Source organism: Camelus ferus, chromosome 2 (genome assembly GCF_009834535.1).
Source record: "Camelus ferus isolate YT-003-E chromosome 2, BCGSAC_Cfer_1.0, whole genome shotgun sequence".
NCBI classification, from domain to species: Eukaryota; Metazoa; Chordata; class Mammalia; order Artiodactyla; family Camelidae; genus Camelus; species Camelus ferus.
In genome coordinates this window covers 40,227,635-40,252,530 of record NC_045697.1, presented here as the reverse complement: position 1 = coordinate 40,252,530, position 24,896 = coordinate 40,227,635, and the positions used below count along the sequence as shown (strand labels likewise).

Genomic DNA, 24,896 nt, shown 5'->3' with positions numbered 1-24,896 from the left:
CTTCTAATTCAGCAATTATAAAGTTTTTGTAAGAACTAGTTATCTCTCCCTTTTCTGGGGGACCCCTAGATGCCTTTCCAGGATGCTGAGTGCCAATCCTATAAACGAAAAAGCTAGTTAATGATACTGTGCATAAGTAATGTTTTAACTGCAGAGTAGTTTGTGTGTGTGTGTGTGTGTGTGTGTGTGTGTGTGTGTGTGTGTGTGTGTGTGCATGTGTTTGTTTTGTAACCACAAAACCAGAGGGGGAAGTGTGGGAGCAAGTGGGTTGGGCGTTGGCAAAAAAACCTCATGACACATCTCTCCGCCCCCTGAGTTGGTTCAGAGTGTCTCGAGCAGCCTTTAAATTCTGGGAGGTCCTGGTTGTCAGCAGCAAGGAGAGGAGGCGGGGAGAGCGGCATCCAGTGCAGCATCAGCATCGCCTGGGACTGGACTCTTCTCAGCTGCCGCAGACCAAGGTAAGCCTGCAGTCTGCTCCCGGGTTGCTGTCCAGTGTGCTGTGTCATTTCATGGGAAGGTCAAGTTGTAAGGAAAAGACTTGAACTGTAATGCTGTTAATCAGACAAATTGTTCTCATCTTTTAAATAAGCATGCCAGATTGAGGGCAGATCTGCAGGAAATGTGGCCGGCTATTTTGAAAGCCAGTCAAACATAAAACTTAAAAATATTTCCACTGAGTCCTCAAAGGAACTGCAACTACTTCTTGCCATCAGAAAAAAAGTAAAATTCTATGCCCCTTTGGAATGATTATATTGACATCATTTTAAATGGATAGATGATTGTGAGGGCATTTAAAAGGAAAATGGTCTGTAATGCTAATGTAAGCTGATGACAATGCTATTTTTTTAATGGTTTGATTTATCTTATTTTCAAGGAAAAAACTCTTTCTATTTCTATCTCTGTATTTAGCTGTTAAATTTTCACCAAAATACCTGTATAACATTAAGTAGACTTAAAAGTAGAAAAGGCATTGACTGTTTTCTTTTTCGTTTCAAATTTCTAGAATACCTTACTTAAATTATTAACTTTAGAGACAGCTTCATTTCACCTAAGTGGCACCTTTTAAATCATTTAAGTTGGAATTCACATTTGAAATGCATGCTGGAAAATAGAGAAAGCAAGTTTCTTTCAGTTTTATTTTCTCTTTCTCTTTGTGTTTTTCTTCTCTGAAAAATAAATATTTTATTCCCATTTCTAGCTTATTATTTTAATTAAATTACTGTTGACCTGTTTTCAGGTTGAGATGGCTGAAGATACTAGGTAGCAATGATATAATCTCTGAAACTCTAAATTTTAAAGTTGAATAAATATAGGCTTGTAAAATCCCTCTCTCCCTTGCCTAATAGTGAGACAGGAAGAATACAGGTGGCATTACAAATATTAACTCAAAAGGTCATAATATTAAAAAGAAAATTTTACTAAGAAGTAGAGACTATTTCTATAGAAAATATATATTTGTTTGTAATTTTTTGTAATGTGTTAGTATAAAAAGGAGGTATCACTGTTTTAAGGTATGAAAAGATCAAATATTTCTTACAAAATATTTTACAGGAAGAATCATCACCATGAAACTTGCAGTGATTTGCTTCTGCCTCTTGGGCATCGCCTCCGCCCTTCCAGTGAGTACAGCTGAATCTTAAAAAAATTCCTCAAAATAAATGAATTGTGTGCTTCAGTGTGCTAACAACACATTCACACTATAATCTTTCTTCACCTTTTCTGTTTCAAAGGTTGGACAGACTAATTCTGGCAGCTCTGAGGAAAAGCAGGTAAGCATCTTTTCAGTTTATCATCTAGTTAAATTATTTATGTAACTGCTGCAAGTTGCACTACAAACATATGGCAATGTTTCTTATTTTCATAGTCAAACAAAATAATTTGTAAGCATTTAGTGAGTGCCTGCTATGGTTCTAGACCAGCACCAAGCACAGTATTGCTTTTAATTAATATACTCTTTTAAAACCAAGCTAGATTTTTAATATAATAAAATGATGCTCTAGGCCATTATCATTTATGTAGAACGAGTTCTAAGAAGTCGTGTGACTTCTTGTTTCCATGAGTCAACATACTGTTCTAGAAGCAGAGAATTCTGTCTTCTGCTTTTCCTAGTAGCAAGCTAAGTTTAAAATTCACCTCACATATTGGGCAGTTGGGATAACTATAATATGCACAGTATCTCCTAAGATACTGGCTAAGAAGCCCATCATAAAACGTCTGTTTATGCTGTTTGTATCTATTGTGCTTGTCAGATGACTTTAGATCACATTTCTCTAACCAAACATAAGACCAAATCAAGACAATAGAGGTACCTGCCCCTCCACAGTAGGTGAAACTGTGCCAACCAAACAACAAACGGGCATTGTCCCAAGGAGCTTGGACAAAAAGGCACACAGAGTTCAACTCCAGATGAGCAGAATAAAGGCCAATGCAGAGCTGCCTGGGATCACTGCAGTTAGATTGCTTAATGAAGACATTATTGCTGCATGTGTTTGGGCGTGCAAGTGGGTATGTGTTAAGTGTGCCCGTTTTCCAACTGATTTAAGGATACAAGTACTGAATCACAATAATAAGCCAGAAAAATTAACATTTCCAGAGAAGACAGAAGTTACAATATTTGAGGCAAGAATTAGTGTCTTTTTAATAGAATAAAATATGGACATGAAGCCATGACAGTGTAAGTAGTTAAGTGATATTTAGGAGATAAGTGACGAGCTCAACCTTCTAGAATCCTAGAAATTTAGAGCTAGTGGGAAATCTGGACAGTCCATGAAGAGACACCCCTGAAGATGAACAGTGGTTATCTGCGAATGATGTGGTTACTGGGTGGGTTTTAGTTTGTTTTTCTTATCTATATGTTCTTCATATTACTGTAAAAAAATTATAAATTTATCTTATGAATAGAAACAAAGCCTGTACGACATGTATCATCAGGAAATATATGTATTAAATATATATCCATTATAACATATTTATGTATATACTTTTTGTATCAATATATATTTTAAAGACAAAAATAGAGGGAACCTTTTAACTCATCTAGACCAGTAGTTTTCCCATTTTCTTAGTCAAGGAACCCCTTCTTTCAGCAAAAACTTTCCAAGAAGCCCAAACTGAAGCAGCTCTGGGTAGAGCCAGCCATGGGAAAACCCAAAGTGCTACTGACTGGTTTCCTTCCTGTCTTCCCTCTCTTTGGTGGCTGTAAAGGAGCTCTCGGGACCCCCAGGGTAATTATTCTCAGTGACAGAGATGAGAAGAGGTTGGTCCTGGGCCATTCAGCCCAGCAGATGACACAAAGTCAGAGCAATTTTCACTCCTCTGTCCCCTAAGGTAGCCTCTAGGCACATGTGACTCTTGAACACTCAAAAAGTGGCCCGTGCAATGGAGAAGCTAAATTTTTTTTTTAATTAACTTAGATTGAAATAGCGGTGTGTTTCATGGCTAGAGGTTACCATACTGGACAGCACAGCCTTAGAGGGTTTTTCCTCGTTCCGTAAGAAAGGGAACAAGGAAGACCGACACTAATTAAGGGCACCTCTGCGTTAGTTGGCTTCATCTGAGAGGAATTTCAGCTAACAGAGCAGGCAGGCACAGCGCATCGTCGGTGTGAAGAACCACCGGATCTGAACCCTGGCTCTGCCGCTCACTACCGCTTACCTTCACTGCGGCCCAGCTTCTCCTGACCTGTAAAGTGGGAATAATGTATAATAACGATACCTCTGCCAGGGTTAAACGATGAGTATTTGTAAATCACTTTCAAAGTGTGCCTGGCTCATAGTAAGTGCTATGTAAGAGTGTATTAAATGAATCTGCCAGAAAGAGTAAATTACGAAAGGCGTACCTAAGGCTCTGGTTGACTTTGTAATGTGTATTATACTTACCCGTCAAGATTGCTGAAGTGTCCTTTGTTTTTTCAGCTTATCACTTAGAGATCCCTGTTTCTTTTTTGCAGTAATGACAAATATGCAACTCTTTTTTTGTAGCTTAACAACAAATACCCGGATGCTGTAGCCACATGGCTAAAGCCTGACCCATCTCAGAAGCAGACTTTCCTAGCACCACAGGTATTTTTTATGTTAATTAATTATAACAATTAAAATTCTCACAATTAAACAACAATCACCACAAAAATAGCCACCAAGCGGGCCATTTGGGCTGATTAAATAGATCCTTCCTGCCTGCAGGTAAACAGGAGCTTAGGACGCCAATTGATCTGCCATGTTGTCTTCCTGCCTAAGGCATCCATCAATAAGGCTACAAAATAAGACCTGCTTTGGATGGAAAAGGCTAACTTTTGAATTAAAACGTTAAGTGTATATGATATACACTGAACTGTGTTCCCTTCCTTCTTCAGAGTACTGCATCTTCTGAAGAAACTGACAACTTCAAACAAGAGGTGAGTTTTCACTTTGAATCCAAGGTCCATTGTGTCTTGGAGGGATTAAAAAGCCACTCTTTCTCTTGGTGACATTGCCTGGATTCAATTCCACTAGCAAATTCTCCAGTAAAATTTCTATCTAAAACTTGCTCACAAAAAACACAAGTATTTACTAAATGTCAGAAATACCAGATTTCTGCAAATACATTTAGTGTGGCAGGAAATGTTTACTAATGTCTGGGTGAAATACTGAGCCTCTTGCAAGTTATTTATGGTATTTTGTAGATGTCTTATCTAATATTTGATAAGCATCTAATTAATGCTTACCAAAGCCAAGATTTTGCCTCTAGGAGCATTTCTGTTCCTAACATAATGGTTTATTATTTAATAAATATTCTTTTTATTGGGACTATTAATATATTTGCTAAGCAAAGGGATAAGGTAAATCTGTTTTCTTCAAGATTTTGAAGATGCTAAGGATCTCTAATAAGGAAAGTTGGATAAATGACCCAGTATATTTGCTAATCAGTTTACTAGACATTAACTGATTAATTGAGACACAGTTTCTATACATGGATAACCTATTAATTATCTATGCTAACAGGGAGGTGGTTTTAGATTTGGGAGTATGCATTAATATATGGATGCTGTGATCTCCTTGAATTCTCATTTCAAGTAGAAAAATAGTCTCACAATTAAGTATCTGTATTTATTGAATGATAGAATTCAGTAAATTAAATAATGTCTAATATGAACAAGGAAGAACAGTGTTATCAGTATAAATATTATACTAATATTTGGCTTAAAAATACCTATGAATATACTTTTATGAAAAAGCAAGAAAAATGCCTCAGAATATGATTCCATTTATCATTGTGTTAAAAAGGAATTGGAAGGTGCTCATTTTAACTCCTAAAAGCCATTGAGTGCTTTGTTGTGAATGCAAAGATTGTGACAGTCAAAGATTAATGCACTGTAAAGGCTAAGGAAGGATAAAAACCCTTATACCAATTTTTCTGGCCATCTTGATTTTTAGACCCTCCCAAGTACGTCCAATGAAAGTCCTGACCACACAGACGATGTGGATGATGACGATGATGACACTGTGGACAGCCAGGACGTTGACTCAAATGACTCTGATGATCATACCGATGACACTGACCGTTCTGACGAGTCTCACCATTCTGATGAGTCTGATGAGGTGGTCACTGACTTTCCCACCGACATTCCAGCAACCGCAGTTTTCACTCCAGCTGTCCCCACAGAAGACACACAAGATGGCCGAGGTGATAACATTGGTTATGCACTGAGGACAAAATCTAAGAAGTTCCGCAGATCTGAAATTGAGGTAAATCCTTGAAAAGACACATCAAATGGTTATGATTAGAGCCCAATTCTAGGAAACCAGAGTTCCCATCCTCACTCATTCATTCATTCAGCAAGTATTACTACTTTATAATCATTGAGTGCAAAACCTTTTTCTACCTGGTGGTTTTTGTATTTTAGTCCACATAATTTCTTCCTAATTTTTGTCTCTCAATCACAATGCTGTTTTTCCAAGTCCTGGCTTTAAAGCACTTTTTTCTATTCACCTTTTAAGGTTAAAAAAGACTTCAGAAAAGAGTGATTATTTTCACAATATAATGGTCATGTTTTAAAGTTAAATACATAAGAATTGTAGAGTTGCAAATTACACTGAATCTACAGTCAAAGTATCTGGATTTGACACATAGCCTTGCCATTTACTATTCTCTTTACTTTTTAACTTTCAATTCACTTTCCTTTTATGTAAAACAGATAATGAGTCCTACCTCCTAGGTTTCATCACGTACATAATCGCTGTACCTATTAAACTAAAGGAGATGATGTCGTGAAAAGGCTTAGTAAAAAAAAAAAGTAACACACTACTATTATTTTTTGCTTCAGCCAAATTTAAACATTTTTATAGAATAAATTGGCCTAAAAGTTAGAAAGTAGAAAAAATTACAGTGTTCCCATCCCTGGCTGTTCATTTCATTCTTCTCCCATTTGTGCTATGATTCAGCATCCAGAGGCCATGACACATGTGGAAAGTGAGGAGGCGGACGAGGCACACAAGGCCATCTTTGATGCTCAGGGCCTGCACATGGCTTCTGACTGGAACAGCCAGTGGAAGGACAGTCAGGAGACGAGTCAGCCGAGTGACCACAGCGTGGAAACCCACAGCCAGGAGCATTCCGAAGAATACAAGCTGAAGGCTGATGATGAGGGCGACCGGCATTCCGATGTGATTGATAGTCAGGAAAATTCCCAAGTCAGCCCTGAAGTCCACAGCCAAGAACTTCCTAGCCATGAAGATAAGCTAGTCCTAAACCCTAAAAGTGAGGAAGAAGACACACACCTGAAATTTCGCGTTTCTCATGAATTAGATAGTGCATCTTCTGAGGTCAATTAAAAGCAGAAAAATACAATTTCTTACTTTGCTTTTAGTAAAAAGAAAAAATACACTATAGCGAGGTGGGAGAGAATATGAAATGCTTATTTCTCAGCTTAGTTGGTGAATGTATATGTATATGGATCTAGAGACAGAATGTTTTTGATTATTAGTTTAGTGTGTGGCTTCATGGTAACACCTTCGTAAACTAAAAACTTCAAGGTTTAGTCTATGTTCTTTCCATGTGAGAAATGCAAACCATCACTGCATTTTAATGTTTGCTACCCATTTATGAATAGAAATGTATGTAGAAGCAAACAAAAATACTTTTACACACTTACAAGAGAGAATATAAAATTTTCTGTCACTATGATCTTTTGTTTTTTAAATTAGTATATATTTTGTTGTGATTATTTTTGTCAGTGTGAATAAATCTTATATCTCAGATCTAAGGAGTTTGGTGGTGTCAATTGCATTTCTTATTTGGTTTCCTATAGTTGCCTAGCAATTAATAAATGTAATCATTTTAATGAACGTGCTGGACTTCATAGAGAGCAATTTAAGACCTGCTGCATCAACCATACAGCTTCTGGCTAAGCTAAAGTTCCTAGGAAAGGAAACAGGGGTCAAGTAGGGGTTGATATTCAGCCAGAACCCCTCCAACCATATCGGGCTCTGTAGGCCATTTTCAATCAGTGGGAGCAACCTTTCTCTAATTTTCACAAACCTGATGTAAAAGCTAATGAAGGTCTAAATGCAATCACAAATCAATTTTATTGTTTCTCATCACTCTCCATTAATTTTCTCAGTAAATTTATTGCATTCCTCCCCTTGGATGACAACTTGGTAGGTCGCATACCTATTCTGATCACGTGTAGATAATAAACAAATAGTTCCTAGAATTGGAAAAAAATTTAAATGAAGTTTCAGATAATAGTCAAAATTTTCAACTTCATTCAAAGCTCAAACTTTTGGAAACCTGAAGTGGAGCAAGTGTCTTTATTTCCATGCCTTGCTCCTCTGCTCTTTCTAAAACTAGAAATTCCATTTGGAAATTTAAAAATTCTCTATTGAACAACTCTTGGAACAAAAGGGGAAACATTTAAACTGCAGAATTTCTTAAAAATGAAATATAATAAAAACATAGAATCAATAGAGTACAGTTACACTAGTGATTGCAGAAAATCCATAGCTTTAAATTCTTGCAACAACAAAATAAAAAAATGAAAATAAATATATTGAGCTCCTATCTTAGAAAAGAGCAACAAAATAAAGTAAAGCAGAGCATAAGGAAGGAAACAATAAAATTAAAAGTAAAGGTAATGAGGTAGAGAACAGAAAAATTGTAGAAATAAATCCAAAATGCTGGTTCTTTGTGTAAAAAAAAAAAAATTCAGCAAAACAGATAAACCACTAGCTAATCCAATAAAGGAAGAAAGGTAAAAAACACAAATAAGGAACAAAAACAAAGAGATGACAATGACATGGGGAAATTTTAAAATTCAAAAGTAACTTACTTTGTACAACTCAATACAAATCAAATAGAAAACCTAGATGAACTGGATTATTTCCTAGAAAACACAATTTACCAAAATTGACTTTGCTAGCCATAGAAAGCATAAATAGACAAATTTCTTTAGTGGAAAGAGAGAAAGTTATCAAAGGACTACCTGTAAAAACTAGTTTCAAATGATTTTACAGTAGAATTATACCAAAACTTCAAAGACTAGACAACCCCAATACTGTTTAAATTGTAGCAGAAAAGGAGAACTTTCAAATGATCTTTATGAAACAAGTAATACTTTGGCACTCAAACCTAGCGATGATTGCAAACACACAACTATAAACCAGTCTCATTCATGCCTAGCAACGGAAAAATTCTAAATAAAATGCCAGCAGACAGAATCTAAAATCAAGTTTAAAGAATGCATCACAATCAAGGGGGATTTAATCCCAGACAATGATGCTTCAATATTAGTAAATTCATTCCTATAACTCACCATATAGTTAGATCTAAGGAGAAAGATGCCATATGATTAGATCTATAGATAATTAAAAAGGAATTTGTATTAGTCAGCTATTCTTATGAAAGTAATGAATAACACCCCCAATATCGCAGTAGCTTACTTACAACATCAAATATTTTTCTTTTTCTCACTCAACAGTTTGTGGGTTGGCAGAGGGCAGTTGTGCTTCAGGCTGCAGGATAGATCAGGTCTGTTCCATATGTCTCTCTACTTGGGACTGACTACTTGGGGGCCTGTCTTTCTGAGAGTAGAAGGAACACAAGATGGGTGAACAGAAACATATGATGCTTTGGCTCAGAACTGACACATCACCACTTTTGATTAAATTCCATTGTTCAAAGCTAGTCATGTGGTCAAACCCAATACCAATGTGCAGGTAAAGTACCCTCCCCTCACAATGAATCATGATAGACGAAGAAAAAAGAAATAATTGGGAGTAAATAATAAAGCGTAACACAGCCCTTGACTAATGTCAATACTCATTCCTAATTTCATAAAAATAAAATAAAAATTAAGGAATACTCACTAACACAATGAAATATTTTATATCTCAGCCCAAAGAATGACATCAAACTTAACAGAGACACATTACAGGCATTCTCATTAAGATCAAGGACTAAAGCAAGCATGTCCTCTCTCTACGCTACTATATAACTTAGCTTTGAAGATACAATCTAATAATAATAAGCATTTAGGTGCATAAGAATTGAGAAATAATTTATATCTTTATGTAGATTATATAACACTACAGCTAGAAAACAGAGAATCAGTACGAAAAATAACAACTAACAAGCTCTGTGAGGTAGCGTGATATAAAATTTAACTAAAAACATATGTGCAAAAAATATTAACAGTAACCATTGAAAAGATACAATGTCATTTAATACAGAAACAAAAAAAAGATAAAAATCTTAAAAAACATGCCAAAACTATTTTGGAAAATTGTGAAATACTCCTGTAAGCCAAAAGAAGAGGACTTAAACAAATGGAAAGACATTGTTTGTTCTCCTATAGGAAATTCAACATCATAAAGATGTCAGTTCTTCCCCAATAACATATAAATGCAATGTGATTCCAATTTAAATAAGAGTAATTTTTTTTCTGGAGCTGTGCAAGCTAATTCTATAATTCATGTGGAAAAGTAAACATACAACAATATGAACGAAAATTCGGAAAAATTAAAGCAATAAGGGAAGACTAGCCCTAACAAAGATTAAATCAGACTATAAAGCCTCTCTAATAAAAACACTGTGGTTTCAGCAAATAAATAGAGTGGACCAAAAAACAAGCACTCACTAGACATTAATGCTTTGATTTTGGACTTTCAGCCTCTAGAACTGTTAGAAAGAAATGTGTGTGTTGACTGCAGTAGCCCAAACAGACTAAGACACCACCGTCCTTGTCATCCTCAGTCCAGTGCCTTGAGCTCCCAGTGCACTGGCTTTGGCTGGCATTTCATCACAACCAACCACAGGTGACAGCTTTATTGATGGTGTTGTCACATGCTATAGAACACAAGCATCCCATTTCCCACTGGCTCAGCACTGTGCTCAAATCCAAGGGCATGACCAAGTTAATCCTGAAATTGCATCTTTGAATGGTGGTACCATGAAGACCATCCCGTGCACTCTATCAGTCAAGGTTCAGTTAGAAGACAGGAAACACATCAGTAATTTGAACAGGGAAAGCAAAATTTAACAAAAAGAATTATGAACTAAAAACAGGAGATTAACCAGAGAAGATTAACTTTAAAAAAAAAAAAAAAAGAAGAACCTTAATAATACCATAGAACTGAGAATACTCAAATAAGGACCAATTTGGAAAGAGGGACCCTCTCCCCAAAGCTGAGATTCAGACTTCATTAAAGAGGGTGTAACTGCAGCCCAGGGGATGACAGAGAAGTCTGCAGTGCTATCCTGGGCCAGACCTGGTCTGTAGCTGCGGGCTGACTTTGCCAAATGGAGCCCTTCCCACCAGAGTGCCAGTAGACTGAGGCTGCAAGCAGGGAACCATGGGCCACAACGGAGCAGGAAACTGAGCAAGTAGCTGCCCACCAGGGTGCCAGCAAAACCAGCCAGGGTGTGAGCTCCACAGGGTGTTCTGTGAGCACATCACGGCAGCTGCTCCATGGGAGCAGGAAGAGAGCACACACACACCAGCACAAGGAGCCCATTTCCTGCAGCGTCCTTCCAGTGCCCTCTACTGACAAAGCGTGCCACTGTGCCAGCTGGCAAAGGAACCGTGCTTACAGGGCCCGACTCCAGTATCACAAAGCAGGGCAGAGGCAGTGGCCTCTGAGCCCAACAGGAGCAAGCTGATAGCTGTCACAGGCTGTTTGGGAAAAGGTTGATTCCTGTTCTTGGACAAGGTGAGTAAATAACGTGCCTGGGAAGTCTTTTTAATGATAGAAGGCAAGGAAGCATTCAAAGACAAAATGAAATCACATCTAAGGGGCCAAACAGCAGACTTAAAGGGGACTTCTATTCAAAACTGGAGTAATTGGAGAATAAACATTGTAATATAATGGCAGTAATGGAGCATGACAAATTGAATTTTTAAATTCCATTAGTATATAGTGATACTAGTAAGAGAGAACATAAAAGAAAGATCTCCTTTGCAGATAAATGCCAGATAATAATAAATGTAGAAGAAATAATAAAATTACAAAATCATTTTGCAACCCACAGTATAATACTGATTCAGGAAAAGATCTCTAATGAATGTTAAAATCATTGCATAAAAGGTTATTGGGAACAAGATATTCACCTGGTCTCAGAACACCACCCACAAATTACTAATTCCACAGGAGGAAGATGCTTTTAACTAGAAGGATTTGGTAGTCACCCTTGTCATCCAGGAATCAAACAGCTTCACTGAGGGGACCACCAGATACGTGCCTTCTAGTGTGATGCAATAAGGAGACACACCATGACCTATGAAATGCTTTTGTAAAAAATGTTTAATGGATTCCAATCATAAGAAAACAAACAAATCTAGAAATTGAGCTACTGTGTGATACAACAGGCCCTAACTTTCCAAAAAGTAGTGTTGCCAGATAAAGTACAAGACACTCACTTAAATTTGCATTTCAGATGAACAACAAATCATCTTTTAGTGTAAGCATGGGGCACATTATAATAAAAGATGGTTCGTTGTTTTTCTGACTTTCAAACTAACTGAGCATCCTGAGCTTATTTTGATTTTCTAAATCTTTCAGTCCTACAGAAAAAGTCAATGTGATGACAGAAATAGAAGGGAGGAGTTGAGGAGGGTGCTAGATTAAAAGCTTAAATAGGCACAACCAAGTGCAGAAAAGAAACTTTGATTGACTCCTGGATTAAAAAAGAAAACTATAAAACACATTTGAGGGACAATTACGGTAATTTGAATATACACAGTACATTAGATGATATTATGGAATCACTAATAGGTGTGATTTTCTTAGGTGTGATCATTGCATTAAGTTTATGGAAGTGGATCAGTCCTTATTCTTAAGAGATGTACAATGAAATATTTAGGAATGCCTCTGAGAAAGCCTCTCAAAGCCATCTTGAGAAAGAAAAACAAAGCTGGAGGGATCACTTCCTGATTTCAAACCACATTATAGTACTGGCGTAAAAACAGACACGAAGACCAATGGAACAGAATTAGGAGCCAAGAAATAAATCCACGCGTATATGGTCAACTAATCTGTGACAAGGGCACCAAGAATACTCAGTGCAGAAAGGATAATCTCTTTAAAAAATGATGCTGGGAAAACTGGATGATCACATGCAAAAGAATGAGATCAGAACCTTAACCCATACACAAAAATTAACTCAAAATGCCTCATACAGTGTATTGCACAGTGTTGGTGAATTGGCACAGCCTTTATGAAAAACATAAAGTATGGAGGTTCCTAAAAAATTAAAAACAAAACTGCTGTAAAAGTATCCAAAGGAAATGAGGTCAGTGTCTCGAAGAGACATCTGCACTCCCATGTTCATTGCAGCATTATTCACAACAGCCAGGATATGGAGATAACGTAGGTCCATCAACAGATGAATAGATAAATAAAGTGAGGCATATATATGCAATAGAATATTATTCAGCCATTAAAAAAAAAAGCAATCCTACTGTTTGCAACAACATGGGTGAATGGAGAGGACATTATGCTAAGTGAAATAAGCCAGGCACAGAAAGACAAATACTGCATGATCTCACCTGTATGTGGAATCTAAAAACTTCAAACTCACAGAACTAGAGAGTAGAACAGTCATTGCCAGGGCTGGGGTGTGGCTGAAATGGGGAGATGTTGGTCAAGGGTACAAACTTTCAGTAATAAGGTGAGTAAGTTCTGGAAATCTAATGTACAGCATTGGGATTATGGTTAATAATACTGTATTTACTTGAAGTTTGCTAAGAGAGTAGACCTTAAGTGTTCTCACCATGACACACACACATAAAAGGTAACTATGTGAGGTGATGGATATGCTAATTAACTAGATTATGTAGTCATTTTATTATATATGTATATTAAATCACCAAATTGTACAACTTTTAAAAAAATCACATCATACAACTTAATTATATACAATTTTTATTTGTAAACCATACCACAATAAAGCTGGGAAAAAAACAAATGTAAATAGATGAAGCCCCTCTGTTCAAAGACAGATTCATATAATGGTAATAATAATAATAATAATAATAATAATAATAATAATAATAATAATAATAATAAATCCTATATCATTTTTGTGTCTTTTTTTGTGTTTCCCTTATAAACAGAGTAAAGTTTTTATAGAGCTGCAACATTATTGTCAAAAAATTAAAAAGCAAGTGCAAACACTACTCAGCCATAAAAAATAATAAAATTATGCCATTTGCAGCAACAGGGATAGATCTGGATATTGTCATTCTAAGTGAAGTAAGCCAGAAAGAGAAAGAAAAACACCATATGATATCACTTATATGTGGAATCTTAAAAAGGACAAATGAACTTATTTGCAAAACAGAAACAGACTCACAGACATAGAAAACAAACTTATGGTTACCAGGTGGGGAAGGGAATGGGAAGGGATAAACTATGAGATTGAGATTTGCAGATACTAACGACTAAAAAGATAAACAAGTTTCTACTGTATAGCACAAGGAACTATATTCAGTATCTTGTATTAACCTGCAATGAAAAAGATGGGAAAATGAAAAAAAGAAAAAAAAGCACGTAGCATGCAATGCAACTATGGGTTTATTCTGTATTGTTAAAGATCCAATAAAGATATAACTATTATGAACCATTACACACCAAATAACAGGACAACAAATGTTACATAGCAAAAACTATTACAACCACAGTAAATAATTGATGAAAACATAATCATAGGAAAATCTAGATGACCTTGGATGACTTTTTAGATAAAATACCAAAGGCATGGTCCATGAAAGGAAGACTTTTAAGCTGGACTTCAATAAAGTTTAAAAGTTCTGTCTGCACACAAAATTATAAAGCAACTATACTTCAATTTTTAAAAAAGTTCTGCTCTGCAGATGACAATGTCAAAAGAATGAGAGGATAAGCAAAAAACTGGGAGAAAATATTTTAAAAAGACACATTTGCTAAAGGACTGTTATCCAAAATATACAAAGAACTCTTAAAATTCAACAGTAAGAAAATAAACACAGTTTAAAAATGGATCAAAGACCTTAACAGACACCTTACCAAATAAGCATACAAAAACACTCCACATCATATGTCATGAGGGAAATGCAAATTAAAACAATGAGATATCACTACACACCTATCAGAACAGCCAAAATCTGGAGCACGGACAGCATCACATGCTGGCAAGGATCACTGCCAGTGGGAATGCAAAATGATACAGCCATCTGGAAGACCGTTTAGTAGTTTCTTACAAAACTAAACGTACTCTTATCACAGAATACAGTAATCACACTCCTTGATAGTTACACAAAGAAGCTGAAAACATATCCACACAAAAACTTGCATATGGATGTTTATAGCAACATTACACATGATTGCCAAAATTTGGAAGCAACCAGGATGTCCTTCAGAAGGTGAATGGATAAACTGTAGTATATCCAGACAACAGAATTTTATTCAGCACTGAAAAGGAATAAGCTATCAAGCCATGAAAAGACATGGGGAAAACTTAAATGTATACTTAAAGTGAAATAAGCCAATCTGAAAAGGCTACATACTGTTTGATTCCAACTAGATGACATTCTGGAAAAGCCAAAACTATGGAGACAGTAGAAAGATTAGTGGTTGCTAGGGGATGGGGAGAGGGAGGGATGAATAGACAGAGCTCAGAGAATTTTTAGGGCAGAGAAACTATTCCGTATGCACTATAATAATGGATATACGTCATTATACATTTGTCCAAACCCATAGAAAACTACAGATTTTAATGTTTTTGTAGCACGTCAGTGCAGGTTCAGCAACTGTAATAAATGAACCACTCTGATCGCAATGATGGTAATAAGAGAAGCTATGCGTATATGGGGGCATAGGTTCTATGGGAACTCTTTTTATTTTCTCCTCAACTTTGTCGTGAACCTAAAACTGATCTAAAACATAAAGACTTTAAATACATAGGAAAGAGCATAAGGGTTGTGAAAATTTTTAACAAATCACTTAGAATCACTTAGATTCACTTATGAAATAGGTAACATACTCAACAGGCTATTTTGACTAGGAGTTACACAGAACAGATCAGCTTTTTTATTCTAGTCTAATTCAGCCCCACTACTGAGGCACTACCTTTCTGGGTATTCTACTCAACACCTCATGTATTACAAGGTTTCTTTACTTTGGATGTTTAAGAACTTTAAAAATTCCCCACACTGTGAAAACATCAAGAATCTTTCCACCTGCTCCTTCCTGGTAATTCTTCCTCCTGCCTCAGGCAGATTCTTCAAATGCTTTGAAGACTCAAGAGCAACACCCTGGAGCTCTCTGGAGCTCTTTCTCTGGGCAGCTCTCTCCTCTCTGGTACTCTGTCTGTGAATTCTATCCACTGTGGCTTCCCCAGATTCTCAGCTTACTCTTTCTGACCTGAGGCAGTCGGCACTGCAGCCTGGAATCGCTCCCTAGGAAGTTCCTGGGGAAACCATAGGACTCACATCAATTGTTTGCCTTCTTCCAAGGACTGCTATTCCTCACTGCCTGTGGTTCAATGCTTGAAATCATTGTTTATAAATTTTGATTGGTTTTCTTATTTCTTTCAAGTGAGTGGGTAAATATGTTTCTGTTGCTCCATCAGGGACAGGAGCAGAAATCCTTTCAAAACAACTTTAACTTAAAAAAAAAATGAAAAAAAGCCAATAACATATATGACTATGCAGAAGTGAAAGGTGAGCTGGCATAATTCAAGGGAGGAATTAAGGATTTAAAATAAATAATTAGAGAAATAAAAACCACATTTGAAACTACAAAAACATGAGAGGTACAGTAACATGGGGGCTGGAATTTGTAAAAATCCTATTAAAAACAAAACTAGAAAATGACAAAAAGACAAATCATTAGAAAGACAATAATATAGAAATTAAGCAATAGCTCCAATCTATGCATAATTGGTCTTCCTGGATTGAGAGAACAAAACAAATGAAAGGGAATATCTCAAAAATATGAAAGTAGAAAAATTTCTAAAATAAATAAAAAATTTAATTTGCTGATTAAATCTGTAAATATTTCCCCCAAAAAACAAAAAAACACACAATTATGCAGAATGATCAACCCAAAGATGTTTCCCTGGAGCAGGATGATTAAAAAAAAAAACAACTCACTAAGCAGGTAACTTTTGGACAGAAAAATCAAGTCATCTGCTAGGGTTGAGAGAAAAAATGTGGGTTTAATCGAACCTCCTACTTCTCCATAGCAACATTTAATGACAGAGGAAGGTGGAGGAATGTTTCCAGAATCCTAAAAACAAGAAAAAAAAAAAAAAAGATTGAGCCAAAAATATTGTGCCCAGCCCATTTGTTTTATGTTTATGGCAACAGAAAGGCATTCTCAATTTTGTACAGATTCTGGGAACAATGAAGCATTAATGAGTTCTTCTTTTTAAAAACAACAAGGAAAAAAACATCAAAACACTGCTTAATAAAAAAAATCTATTCTGAAAGGATTAAAGCAAGAGAAAAAACTCAGGGAAAGGAAATTCATATTTAAAAAGCTGCTGGTAGGGGAGGGTGTACCTCAACGGTAGAGTGCATGCCTAGCATGCACAAGGTCCTGGGTTCAATCCCCAGTACTTCCATTAAAATAAACAAATAAACCTAATTACCTGCCACCAACAAAATTAAAGAATAAATAAAAAATAAATAAAAAGCTACTGGTAATGAGTACTGAATACATCTAAATATATAAAGTCAATGTTATATTTATTATCATGGGAAAAAATGAAAGCTTGTAGACTTTGGCTACATAAAAGTTATTATTAATTTAAAAAGTGTTTATTGGTGGAGAGTATACATTGACTAATCTTTATCTTTCAGAAGAAGAGTCAAAGGCTACTGAAAAAAAATTGATGACTTAACAAAATAATTGCTTGCTTCATTTTAAAAATTGGCAATTGATATTAAAATTTACATTTGTAAATACTTTTGAAGTATCATTCAGACAGAAACCCACCATAGCTCACAGATGCTCTATGACAAGCTGATGAGTAGCCCTTTATGGGTCAGACCAAAGCAGGGAATGGGACCAGAAAGAGTCACAAAATAAAATTAAACCAATATATTTACAAATTTAAAATATCTTACATGAGGAAAAGTTTGGGGAAGCTACTGTAACCAAAGCAGGAAGGGATTAGTTAAGCACATAATCCAAAGGAACAGAACAGATCATCTAGAAATAAACTCACATACACCAGAAGTTGACACAATATTGTAAACTGATTGTACTTCAGTAAAAATATATTAAAAGAAACTCACACATGTACGGTCAATTGATTTTCAACAATGGTGCAAAGATGATGCAATACAGAAAGGATAGTCTTTCCAACTAACAGTGCTGGAACAACTGGATATCCATGGGCAAAAAAGAAATAAAACCCCTCTATCCACACCTCACACCACATACAGAAATTATCTCAAAATGGATTATACACTGAAGTGTAAAACCAGATATTATAAAACTTCTAGAAGAAAATATAGGAGAAAATGTTCATGGCCTTGAGTAAAACAAAGATTTCTTAAATATGATACCAAATGCACAATCCGTAGAAAAAATTCATAAATTGGACTTTATCAAAATTATGAACTTCTGCTGTGAAAGAAATACTGTGAGGATGAAGAGACATTTTTAAAAGAACTTTTAGAATATTATTTATAGCAAAGATTTCAAAGTTGTGATTTAATGATTTAAGAAAGAAAAGTAGGGTTCAGCATCCCCTCAAATCTCTAATCACCTAACCCTTGCCAAGTGGGAAGCCAAGCCAGCCTCTACGCCATTTTTAGCCCACTTAGCTCAGACAAGGGGGCCCAGTCATGTGTTCACATAGCATTTTATGCATATCATTAACACAGCTCTTACCAGACTGTATGATCCACTTCTATTCAAATCTATTGGTTAGTACTATTTCAATTGCGAGGAACAGAAACCCTAACCTAAAATAGATTAATCAAAAGAGAAATTCTTGGTTATTGAAGTCTAGGGGTAGATCTAACTTCAGTTAGTGTTGATTTCCAGGGCTCAAATGATGTCATCAGAACTTGGTCATTCTCCAACTCTTAGGACCCACCTAACACACAATGAATCTGAATCCCTAGGAGTTAGACTCTAGATTCTTAAACAACAACAAAAACAACAACAGTAATAAAACCTTCCCAGATGTGTGCCACACAGCACTCACTGAGTAATTGTTTTATCTGTGTATAGTTTGTCTTTGCAAGCTAATTTACAAGCATCTTGCAGGTAAGGACTACTTCTGCAACTTAATCATATTCAATATGTACTGGAAAGATATAAAGCAGGTATTCTGTAAAGTCTGATAGAGCAGGGAAAACTGTAAGCATCGTCCGTGTTGGTATCAAAAGGCTTTGGAAAAACTTCTGATAACCTTTTGGAAGTCTGAGCTAGTGAAGTAGAATTTTATTCAAAGTGTTTGCATAACTACACCCAATGGTAATAGTGAATAACTTTGAGTTGGTGAAGAGAAAAGCTTCACACAATATCCCAAAGAATTCTATTCTTGGCCCTATATTATTCAAAATTCTTTCGAATGTGGGTAAAGACATATAACTGCATCTGACAAAACCAGAATATGGCAAATTATAAAAATATATCTCACAAAGTTCTTGAATAGCATGGCCACCCAAACATTACCACTAGTTCAATTACAGTATTCTTCCAGTCTTTACATTATGCATATTTTATGTATATATATTGTTGGCTCCATTTTTCCCCTAGCATAAACATTTTGGCTGCCAGTTCGTCTAGACTTACATCCTTACAACTCCAAATCTAGTAGGAAGAAAAGCTTTTCTTTTCCAACAACTGGAAAAAAAAAAAATCTGTCCTGATTTCCAATGGACAGAACCAGCTTCCATTCCTGTTCTTAAATACCATTCACAAATGCCAAGGGAACATGATACTCCAGTCAGCCAAAGCCTGAGATCCACGCCTTCCACATGGGGGTTCAGAGGTGGTGTCGGCCACATCTCAGGCACTCATGGACTCGGCACAGGAGAGGGTGGTTCCTCAAGAAAATTTGATTTCTATTACAATAAGAAAGGGAAATGGCGACTGGGCTGCTAAACTACAAACGAAATGAGATGGGGTCTCTGCTCTCCAGGAGCTTACAGTCCTACTCAAGAAGATTATACTATGTTAACAGATAGTTTCAATATAAGGGGGTAAATGTTGCAATAAAGGTTTGCAGGGTAGAGGGACAAGTAAATTCAAGGAAGGGAGCTGGGATTTTGGCTAAGGAAGTTTCCAGCAGGAGAGAATGCCTGAGTCTAGAAAGATTCATAAGTCTTTACAAAGTGTAGCAGAGGGCTTGGGGGTGACATAAAGATGTTCCCAGGCATCCTTCTTTGTTTGTTTTGTTTGTGGGGTTTCTTTTTGAGGTATAGTTGATTTAAAACATTTTATTAGTTTTAGGTATAAGTGGCATCCTTGACTCATAAGACTTGATCCCCTTAAAGCTAGGAACCATGTCTTACCTTTGCCTCCCCAGAATTCAACATGGCGCCTGGCATCTAGTGGATACTCCATAAATGGTCAATGAATTTATTAATAGTCTCTCATTATGGCTTCAAAAAAGTTCTGCTGGAATTTGTAAGGCTGGTATTTAACCTCATTATTCAGAGAAGGAAACTGAGAGAGAGAGAGAGAGAGATTAGGTCATCAAAATCACAGTGCCAACTAACAGTAGTGCCAAGATAACTCCCACAGAGGCAGGGACATATCCAAACCAAACTCCAGACATGAAGAAGAATACCACAAATCCTAGCCTTGCGTCATCAGAGCAGCAAAGTGAGAAATAAAGTAAACGTTTTAGTATGGTTAGTTGTTCTTATAAAGCCCTAAACACCAAATTTTCTTCTAACGGTTTCAGATGTCAAATGATAAAATTTACTTTACAATGTTCTTGAATAAATAAGGACTGAGAAAAAAAACTGAGAGGGAAATATGTTTGTTTGGGTGGGTTGCTAAGCAACACCACACATGCCAGAGACTCCTTTTGGATTTCCTTTTGAAGGTGGAATCTGTGGGAACAACGAGTACTTCAGCTTGTGTCTGTTTCATCGGCTCACACTGGAAAATAAAAGCAAGACGGGAAACAAACAGGCAATTCTAATAATACAGAAGTCAGAGGTGTGGCGACTGTGAAGGATTAAATTAGACTAGACTGTTTTTAAAGTGGCCTTTTAAATGGCACTGTCACTCAGAGGTAAGGTTTTACAGCATGTCCCCAGAAGAACCTACCGTACACAGATGACATAAAACCAGATAGTGTCCGGGCTATGCTATCTACCCCACACCGTATTTCAGGCCCTATAGATTCCTGAAATCTGTCATATGGCAATAGGATGTAGCAACCAGATGAAGGAAAATATGAGTTTGTGTATCTCACTTATTTGATAAGAGAATGTCTTATGAGAAATAGGGTTTTAAGATGGGTACTGAAGGAAGGAATTTTGTGGGTAGGGAGTGAAATTTACAGCCTCAGGGTTTCCTTGAGCAAAAGCCAGGAGCTCTAGAGGGGAAAACCATGTCAGGCTGAAAGCAGCAAAGAGAACACTGATAAGCCAGAAAGAATGAATAAGTATTTCAGCAGGAAACATTGGATGGCTGGTAGAGGTTTATGAAGACTAAGTCTGAAATTAGTAGTGAAATGCCTGGAATGTAAGATTTAAAGATACTATGGATCAAATGCTATCCAAGTTACATTACACTAATATTGATGTGCCTTTTGAAAAATCACATTTCTTTCAATGATTTGTGACTAAACTTTCAGGTAAGCACACATCTAATTCTGACTTATGTATGTGTGGACACATTTTCTGTCAACCTGTATTCTTTGAGGGGACAAGTTAGAAAGAATATTTCAGATTTTGTTTTAAATAATTGACACTGTAAACAAAAAAAAGAGGTACATATTGTAATTACTAATTACAGAATGCAGTCTATTCCGTGCATCTGAGGCTTTCCATGATCTGGGTTGTCTACCTTCCCCTTCCATGCCAGCCTGGATAGTCACTCCTCTCAACCCATCCCATGTTGAAAGATTTCACTACTGACTTGATACTAAATTATATTCTCCCACCTATGGTTATTTAGACTCAAGGTATGTATTTCTCCAAGAAGATTATAACTCCCTGAAGGATCTGTCCAAACAGTATTTTGTTTTGTATATTCCGACCAAAATAATAACATTACTTACAATGCACAGCAAATGCACAGAAATTCAACCCAACACTTAGATAACAATGGAATTAGTTTATGTTATTATTTCTTAATATTGTTTTTCCATTCACTGTTCTCCTCTTTAGGTCTCTGGATTCTAGGCCTACTAGCAGAAAATAGTAAGAACAAACAAGAAATGAATAAGCAAACATCTACTGTCTTCTTCTAAACCTTGAACTCTGGAAAAATCAAAACATCCTTGGGGAACAAATATTTCAAAAGGGAAAACAACATTTTGAGCAGTGACTATAATAGAGTCATGTCAGCATAAGCTATTCCAAAGGCCCAAAGATCCCAGAGTAGAAGTGGTGGTGTGCAAAAGTTAAAAAGAGCACTACACGAAGAATTAGGACCCCCACACCCCATCGTCAATGGTCTAGCTGTGTGCCTTAAAATGACTGCTCCTGACTAGATTCATTCATTCCCCCAACAAACCTACGGGGAATGCAAGCTCTTTAAGGGCGAGGCATTTCACCTGTCTGCTTGCACTCTCTCCTGGCGTTGTGCCTGGCACATAGTAGGTGCTCAATAAGTATTTGTTATGTGATCCCCTGTCCTGCATGGAGAGTTCGTCCTCAAGAAGCACATAGTCTGGTTAGGACAAAGATTTCCAAATATGCAATTATAATAGATGAAAATGTTTATCAACGGTAAGAATATGAGCTAATAATGCTAACACTTGGGCATTTACCACGTGCCAGGCAGTGTTATGCATGCCTTACATGTACTAATTCACCTAATCTTCACAACAACCCTATGAGGTAGACACTATTTTTTCCACTTTTCCAGGAGGTCAAGCCACTTGCCGGAGGTCACACAGCTAGGAAGTGGTAGAGTAGGAACTGAATTCGAGATTCAGAATTAGCACTGGGCAGGCACAAGACAGAGTCAGTCTGACTCAAGGACCACTGAAGTTTCTTCTTGGCCTGGGTTTGATGATGGCACCACTGGTGATAATGAAGCAGCAGGGAAATGGGGGAAATGTTTCATGAAACCCCATCCATTTAGAACATCTTGGTGTTTCTCAAACTTAGGATGCTCCAGAATCCTCAGAGAAGATTCAGAATTTCAGGCCTGAAATCTTGGAGATTCTGAATCAATAAGGTTGAAGTGGGGACGTGGAATCTGTATCTTGAACAAGTGCCACATCAAGTGTGATGTTGATCGTCACATTTTGAAAATACCACACTAGACCTGTTGACACTTTGGCTGAGATTCTGCACTCTTTCTTCAGGTCTGGCTTTCCTCTGGCCATGTATCTGTTGGGTATCCTTTGACTGTGCAATCTGGTAGTGTTCTGTCTGGGGCATTGGCATCTTTAGAGGATACTCAGAGGACAGACATCACAACCTAAGACAGTTATTTCTGGTTTATTTGTCTGTCTCCTCTTGCGGTCAGGGGCTGTGTCATCCTCTGCTCTACACGCCCAGCTCCTAATTCAGTGCACAGGAAATGTCTTCAGAAGGAATTGAAAGATGGCATGAACCTGGCCTGTGCTCCAGACCCACCAGCCCTGCCCTTGAGAAGCTCAGTTAAGTTAAGGACACAGATACCTGAATAGACAAACTGCAGGATCCGGTGATAGGTGGCCATGATCACCTAAGTACAAACATCGTGTTATAAGTGCATAGGGGACCAGCAAAGGGTGCTGCAGGTGGACGTACAGGGTGGGAAACCACGCTAGAAAAGTAGACTAGGAGCTGTTACGGGCTGACTTGTGTCTGCCTCAAAAATTCATACGTTGAGGTGAAGTCCAACCACCACCTCCCGCCCCCTTCTGCCACCTAGCACCAGAATGTGCTAGTACCTCAGAGTGTGACTATATTTGGAGACAGTGTCTTTAAAAAAAATTTTTTTAAAGGTTATAGTCCATTTACAGTTATTATAAAATATTGGCTATATTTCCCATGTTGCAAATATATCCTTATGGCCTATCTTACACCCAGAAGTTTGTACCTCCCACTCCCCCACCTCTATATTGCCCCTCCCTACTGGTAACCACTAGTTTGTTCTCTATTAAGAGATTGGGTCTTTTAAAAGGTAAATTAAGTTAACATGAAATCATTAGAGTGAGCCCTAGTCCAATCTGACTGGTGTCCTCATAAGAAAATGAAATTGGGACACAGACAACACACAGAGGGAAGACCAGTGAAGACACAGGGAGAAGATGGCCACTTACAAGCCAAAGAGAGAGACCTCAGAAGAAACCAGTCCTACCAACACCTTGATCTTAGACTTCCAGCCTCTAGAATTGTGAGAAAATAAATGTCTGTCATTTGAGACACCCAGTCTGTGGTAGTTTGTCATGACAGCCCTAGCAAAAAAAAAAAAAAAAAAAGTGTGTATATATATATATATATATATATATATATATATATATATGAAAATTTACGAAACCAAACTACAGAAATAAAATTTTATCCTTTAAGCTGTCAAAAGCCTCCACAGGTGTCTAGCGTCAATGTGACATGTGCAGGTTTGGTTCTGTAATATAATTTAGAAACAGTGGGGACCCTGAGGTGGAGAATGAAGGTGGAATTGACAGATCCATCGTTCCAGTGCAGAATAAAACAGCCATGGGGCCCTGGCCTAAACCACTGACAAAGGGAATGAGTAACAGGGGGCCCATCAGAGAGGCCTTTGTGGGGCAGAAGTAACACAATTTGGGGAAAATGAAGTATGGCAGAAGAGTAGACAGATGAGGCTATCATGATGAAGTGTAGCTTGGGGAGTGAGGATGTCTTACATCTCAGCTGAGGATTCAAGAGGTGAAGCAGGCTTAAATAAACAAAGGAGAAGAAGAAGGGAGAAGACAACAAATTTAGTTCGAGATGGGTGAAGTTTTGGACAATTCCAGAGCATGAGCAGTATGTGCTCCGTAGAGCGGGAATAAAGTTCCGGACCTGGGGCGTGATGTAGGATTCCGTTACTCACAGGTCAGTCCTGGCTCCGGCGGATGAGGGGTGCTGGGAAAGGAGCAGCTGAGCTCATGTGGAGCCCCAGCGATTTGAGAGCCCCACGTTCGAATCCTTGGGGTCTTCACAATGTGTGGAGAGGGGAGCCAAAGACTGAAGAAACCATTAGAAAAGCAGCAGAATCAGGGCCAAGAAGGCCACCAAAGGCCAGGTAAGTCAGGGTTAGTAGTTTTGTTGGTAGTTTTCA

General features: G+C 37.2%; 1 protein-coding gene across 1 annotated transcript; it reads left to right on the top strand.

Annotated features, from left to right (window-relative positions):
- Positions 1-304: 304 nt before the first annotated feature.
- Positions 305-7,243, top strand: SPP1 (secreted phosphoprotein 1). The gene is made up of 7 exons (XM_006175474.3): positions 305-458; positions 1,552-1,619; positions 1,731-1,769; positions 3,981-4,061; positions 4,352-4,393; positions 5,412-5,723; positions 6,420-7,243. The coding sequence occupies exons 2-7, from the start codon at positions 1,566-1,568 to the stop codon at positions 6,807-6,809; spliced, it is 918 nt and encodes a 305-aa protein (XP_006175536.1). The 5' UTR covers positions 305-458; positions 1,552-1,565; the 3' UTR covers positions 6,810-7,243.
- The last annotated feature ends 17,653 nt before the right edge of the window (positions 7,244-24,896 follow it).

What these genes read in the sequence shown, in the direction of transcription:
- SPP1 (XM_006175474.3), top strand. Translation starts at nt 1,566, where the DNA reads ATGAAACTTGCAGTGATTTGCTTCTGCCTCTTGGGCATCGCCTCCGCC. An exon ending in GCATCGCCTCCGCCCTTCCA is followed by an intron (nt 1,620 to 1,730) that starts GTGAGTACAGCT and finishes TCTGTTTCAAAG; the next exon opens with GTTGGACAGACTAATTCTGG. An exon ending in GCAGCTCTGAGGAAAAGCAG is followed by an intron (nt 1,770 to 3,980) that starts GTAAGCATCTTT and finishes CTTTTTTTGTAG; the next exon opens with CTTAACAACAAATACCCGGA.